This window comes from Corvus brachyrhynchos, unplaced genomic scaffold, assembly GCF_000691975.1.
Source record: "Corvus brachyrhynchos isolate BGI_N302 unplaced genomic scaffold, ASM69197v1 scaffold407, whole genome shotgun sequence".
Lineage (NCBI taxonomy): Eukaryota > Metazoa > Chordata > Aves > Passeriformes > Corvidae > Corvus > Corvus brachyrhynchos.
The window spans coordinates 728323-734511 of NW_008239056.1; the positions used below are offsets into that span (position 1 = coordinate 728323).

The following is a 6189-nucleotide window of genomic DNA, read 5'->3' on the forward strand; positions in this document are numbered from 1 at the left end:
CACCGCGGCTTGGAAGAGCCTTATCGCTCCTTCTCCAGTGCGCTGTTGCTATGAGATTAAGGGATGGGATGTCAAAGGTCTGTTCTGTGTCCGAGATGGACAGTAGACTGACCGCGTAAGGTCACCAGACTTTACTGACTTAAATGAGTTTAAATTATATTTTGGATTCCTTTAGAAGTGACCCTCTGTCTGTCTGCACCTGCTCTCCTTGGGGGCTGTGGAATGGTGTGGTCTCCGCAGACACCCAGATCAAAGTACTGGGATGAGCTCAGTTGATCGGATCATGGAGCCCATAACGCCAAGGCTGTCGGTTCGATCCCCATACGGGCCCGTTCACTAAAGGGTTGGACTCGGTCCTTTTAGGTCACTTTCAACTCAGAATATTCTGTGATCCTTGTCGAAATTGTAGCTGGTGCGAGTTATTCCATTTGGGTTAGTGGGGCTGTTCCTTCAGTCCAGGCCTTGAAAACACTTCAAGAACAAATTATTCCAGCAATTGGGCTGTTATTCCGGCGGCAGCTCTAACGCCAGGCTCCGATAAGGAAGCGCTTAATTACACACTTCATTCATTGACGATAACTCAGCTGTGGGTGGGGGTGTAAGCACAGGCAGGTTTCTTATAGTAATTTTTTTAAATAGTAGTGGCACTTCTAATTATCACACCCAAGACTGAAATGTAGTGTTTTGGAACAAATCTGGTGAAAAGGGCAAAGCTGAGCCTTTTCACCTAGCTGATTGTTATTTTTATTTCCCCTCAAGGTGTAGTTCTGAGGCAGCCCCAAGAGCCCAAAGAGGTGTGGGGATATGTGGAGGTTCGGAACAAGGCCCACATGTTCTGGTGGCTCTACTATGCAAATAACCCAACCCAAGACTTCACAGAGTTACCTCTTATCTTGTGGCTTCAGGTAAGGTTTGGTGAGAGACACCTAAGCAATAATTCTTTCAATCTACGCCTGGTTCAGTCTGATATCTGATATTGTGGAGCTGTACAGAAACAGGATTCAAAGCTGCCTGATTCTAAATGCCTTGCCTTGTGAATGAGGTGTTGGGGTTGGGAAAAACAAGGATGATTTCATTCTGCAGTTGTGGGGTGTCCTCAACTGCTCACCATCAAGTTCGATTGCAATAACAGAGCTTGTTCTTATCTTTCATACAACAGTAGTGATTTTTGTGCATTGTAGTTTCACAGCTCCTTTCCTGGGGAGTTTGAAGTCTAAACAATGTTCAGAGAGAGAGTAGATAAAGTAATCAGAGATTTAGGATGATTTCTAAATGGAAACAATCCCAGTTTGATAAAAGTGGTGGCATGTTCTTCACAGTACATTTCAGAAGTTAATGTTGAATAGAATCACTTGAGGACTTGGTGTTTTTCTTTCTGGGTTACTTCATCAGAGTGAAACCTACATGCTGATTAAACTAATGACTTGCAAAGCCCTGGTTAGCAGGTAGTTAACTTTTGCACTCCATATTCAGGAAATAAGGTTTTGAAACTGTGCTCACATAGCAGGCAGCTCACCAGAAACTCTCACAAGTAGGGTGACTGCTTCTCTGTTGAATTCTTGCTTTCAGAAATGGCATGTGTGTGCATAACCGAAGACCATGAGGAACAGAGCCTGCTCTGCAAATTAATGTGTAGTGTAAAAGCTGGTTTTAAAAATTTGCAATCTGTTGTTCTACTTACTGGCTGGCTTGTATTTTTCTTCCATCTGTCATATCTATGCCATGCTGCCTTTTAATGTCTTTGTCATTTGGTATTTCCCTGCAGGGAGGTCCAGGAGCTTCAGGCTGTGGATATGGGAACTTTGAAGAGATTGGTCCATTAGACAAAGAAATGAAACCAAGAAATACAACCTGGGTACAGTAGAGAGTTCAGCTTCTAACTACTAATTGCAAATGTTTATTTGCTTGCGTAAGCTGATGATCGCTACGCAAAAAAACACAGAACAGTTTTTCATCTAAAGTTCAGTAGAACTATAATTTTTCAAGTTAATATATTCTGGTTAATAAATTAGCTTATAGGAATAGCCTTGTTTAGAACTGAGGTATAGACATATTAATTTGATTTGACGAAGTATATCTGTTCTTCCATGAAATTGTGAAATGCAGATGTCTGGGAAACAGAGAGCAGGGAAATTGTAGAAAGTGTTATTTCAGATCACAGCTTCGTTGTGTGCAGTCACAGAGCTTTTTCTGGATGGCTGGCAGTGTAAAACCTGTGGCTTGTAATTACAGGTCCAGTAAGGGAAAACAAATTACAGCTGCCTGTGAAGGTGGACGTTTAATTAGCGCAATATATTTGTGCTCTGAGCTACCAATAGTCTGAATTACTCCAGAGTTCCCTAGGTGACCTGCCCCACGATCACTGGGACTTTTTGGGTATATTTCTGCTTGCAGATTGGGCAAATTGAAGTTCTTTATGTTGCACCTAATTTTTCTGCAAGTTTTTTCAGGTCTAGGGATTTGCTGGCTCAGTTAATCATTTGTGCCATCAAAACTAAGTTTTTTTGTTGGTTCTGAACTGAGGTTTTATACAAACCTTCCTTCTGCTTCTGCAGTTGCAGGCAGCCAGTATCTTGTTTGTGGATAATCCTGTGGGCACTGGATTCAGTTATGTGGATGATTGTAGCTTGTTTGCCCAAAACCTTACTACAGTAGTTTCTGATATGATGGTTTTTCTTGGAGAATTCTTCAAGTGTAGAGCAGAATTCCAGGTAAGTGATTTGAATTCTTGTTTATCGTTGTATTTTTTCTTTGCTTTTAAATAGAATTCAAAAAGAATTAGGGAACAGACTTCCAGATGGGCAGTGTTGTGCTGCTGGGTAGTGTTTGGTGCAGGTATAACCACTGTCTTATTTGCCACATTTCAGAAGTTGTATCTTGAATTTGGGGTTAGTTAGATAAGCATTGGGGTGGATTATTGTATGTTGAGTGATCCAAGCAGCATATATAGGATCACATCTGCTTATAGTTCTAAAAAACTTTAGAACCAACCCCAGAAAATCTCTAGGATGTTATGGAAACCTTATGTGCAGCTTAAAATAGAAAAACATTAAGTGTTTGATAGTTGGAGGTGAACAGCTAGTGCCTGGATCCTGTGGGATGTGGGAGATGGTTGGAGGTATCTTCTTCCCTCCACCCAACGAGTTCCTTGTGTGGCTTTTCTCTCCTCAGACCATCCCATTCTACATATTCTCTGAATCTTATGGAGGTAAAATGGCTGCTGGGGTTGCTTTAGAGTTGCACAAGGTAAGTATCTGGGAGCATATAGTTCACTTTTCACTTTAAAACCTGGGGTTCTACAAGTACTTTCATTTTCTGGAATACACTGTCTCTATTGCCTAATTCACAATGCTACTTACTTTTTTCACTTAGAGAAAACTGATTCTAGAGTAATGAATAGCTAATTAAAATTTGATTCTTGGTTTGATTTTTTGCTTTGTTTTGTTTTTCCTCTTATTCACAAAGGCTGTTCAAAAAGGGACCATAAAGTGCAATTTTAGGGGGACTGCTCTTGGAGACTCATGGATTTCTCCTTTGGGTACGTCTAAACTCCTCAGACTGTGGATGATTTGTTGTTGTTGTTTTGTTTTGTTGGTTGTTGTAATAATTCCATGAGTGCCTAAAGTCAAAAATGCCATCCCTGCCTTAAGTGAATTAACTCTCTAGTGAGTCTGGTAAATCAAAAAGTAATACTCGGCCTTGCAAGCTGTGACTGAAGAATCTCCCTTTAGAATGTATCTAGATTAAGAAAAGTCAGAGAGCAAGGTCAGTGAGGAGCACACTTGCATCTGAAGAGGAGGGATGGTGAAATGTCCCTACACATCTCCACAGCCTTTGAGGTGTTTTGTAAGAGTCCTGCACTTAAATGTGGCCACCAAATGACTCACAAGGCTGCAAGTGGGATTTGTGTCTGGTGGAGGACAAAAAGCAAATGAAAGGGCTCTTGGTCCTTCAATGGGATTGGCAAGGGCAGGCTTCACAGATTCCCTGCAGCACAGGACAATACCAAACAAACTCTTATCTGCCTGCCATCAGCTGATCCTTGAGAATTTACAAACAAACCTGTTATAAAGCAGATTTGTTTTATAACTCAATTTTTCCCTTGTGACTTTTCAAACAGATCAGTTTTGATAATTCCCATCCTCTTGTTAGACCTCTGCCCATGTTCTGGCAGTGTGCTGCAATGCTGGGTGGAGAATATTTTGGTAAAAATATGTTGGTTGCTTTAAATAAATTTCACTGGTTAATTCATAGGGGGTTAATGTTGTTGCAGGATTTGTAAAGAATCTGCTCTGTGGTACATAACCTTAGGGTTAAACTGAGCTGACTGTACCTTTTTATTGATTAATTCATCTCCATTTATTTTTCTCATAAATATTGTTGCCCCAGTAAAGGAAAAGTAAGTTAAACCTTATGTCAAAGATTGATTGTCAATTTGATGTCTCAAATCTGTTCTGTTTGTTTAGACTCTGTGCTGTCCTGGGGGCCCTACCTTTACAGCACTGTAAGTACCTTCTTAATCTCTTGGTCCTCACCTGATCCCTTGTGCTGCCATACAGTACAAATGGGTGTTGAATCTTAAGATTACCTCTTGGCCTGAATAAAAAAACCTTGAAAGCATGGAGGCTGTTAGCAATAAATTGATGTGGAATTGTAATTAAAGATGTCCTTCATTGTGTTTGTCTTCCAGTCTCTCCTTGATGATAATGGTCTAGCAGAGGTGACTGCTGTTGCCAAAGAAATAATGGATGCAATAAATAAAAATCAATATGGGCTGGCCACTGAGCTCTGGGGCAAGGCTGAAGGTGTCATTGAAGAGGTGAGATCTTTGACTAACATTAAGAACTAACTGCTGCTTGGGGAGGCGCACGATTTCAAGTTATCCTTGAGCGTTGAGCTGGCATGAATTCTCCAACCCTCTGCCCAGTCATTTTTGCCAGGTTTTTTTTATCCCAGTGCTGATACAAAGGAGTGTTTGCTATGCCCCACCGTGTGAGTGACAGAAGTGGGCAGGACTGCCCTTGTGGTCTTCTAGTATTGCATTGAGGTTTCAGCATTTAACTAGTCCTCTTGATTCCCACAGTTTCAAATTAAATAAGCTATATCTTCTGGAAAGCTTTGAATATTGAACACTGCATCCAGCAAGACACAAATTTCAAGTTAAGCACACATCTCTGTTTGAAGAACTAAAATAGGATGGAAAGGAACCTCAAGTTATGGTCTCTTACTGTGGCACTGCATCTCATTACTTAGAAAGTTCCAGCATTTGCTTTTGTTTCTCCTGTTAAAAGGTTGCTCCAAAATCTCATTCTTTGTTACAGCTCATTCTTTAGTACATGTAAGACTCTGGCTTCCTTGGACAGAAAGGCTAATCTGGAACCACTTCCTTTTTTTGCTCTTGTTTTTGGAGTTGTTTTTGTTGTTATTTTTTAAAATTTCGTAGCTGACAGTGCCTTGCACATAGGTGGTTTCACTTCTTGCTGTTTGGAAGGAACTTTTGGTTCCTGTTTTACTTTTCAAATCAACTTGGCTTCTCCCCTCAGTTGTGATGGTGCTGGCGGGTGAAGGCACTGCAGTTCTTCTGGGATTGCTGTTGTGAGATGATTTCTTACCTAAGCATCAGAACTTTAAAAACTCAAAAATCAAGTAAAGCAGGACTTCAAGAATCTGGAGTAACTTCTCTAATGGCAACACTGCTTGCATTTGTCCTTGGATGCAGGCAGCCTCTGTCAGCTGCATCAGAGCTGCCAATCTGCAATGTTTGGACACATCCAGCTGCCAGCAGTTCCAGCAGAGGGGTGGCTCATACCCATCACCACGTTTTCAAGGAAGCATTTTAGATTTTGGAGGCTTGTACATTGAAAGGATGTTGAGCAAGAGCAGCACCAGACTAGACCTGGCAGTAGGGGCTGTCTGAAAGCATCACCTGGCACTGCAGCTCTCTGTCATGAGTAATGCAGGGTAAGGCTTCCTGTAGCTTCACCTCTGCTTCAGAGGAGTAAATAACATCTCTGGCACAACCCATGTGTGAATGATACAGACTTGAGGAATCTCTTTCCCACTTCTCAAAGCAAATGTAGAGCTAAAGTTTTACCACAAGTATCTTCCTGGTGTGCAGGTAAATTGGCAGGTCACAGGGTCCTTTATTTAGGATTTACTTATCTCTTTTTTTTTTTTTTTTTTTTTTTT

General features: G+C 41.1%; 1 protein-coding gene across 1 annotated transcript in view; it reads left to right on the forward strand.

The window, feature by feature from the left end:
• The first annotated feature begins 765 nt into the window (after positions 1-765).
• The window catches only part of SCPEP1 (serine carboxypeptidase 1), a 10360-nt gene continuing 4936 nt past the window's right edge, over positions 766-6189 (forward strand). Inside the window, exons 1-7 of the mRNA XM_008637560.2 lie at positions 766-905; positions 1766-1855; positions 2556-2711; positions 3172-3246; positions 3466-3538; positions 4467-4504; positions 4691-4819. Coding sequence (XP_008635782.1) covers positions 831-905; positions 1766-1855; positions 2556-2711; positions 3172-3246; positions 3466-3538; positions 4467-4504; positions 4691-4819 — 636 coding nt within the window. The 5' untranslated portion in view covers positions 766-830. The remainder of the gene's footprint in view (positions 906-1765; positions 1856-2555; positions 2712-3171; positions 3247-3465; positions 3539-4466; positions 4505-4690; positions 4820-6189) is intronic.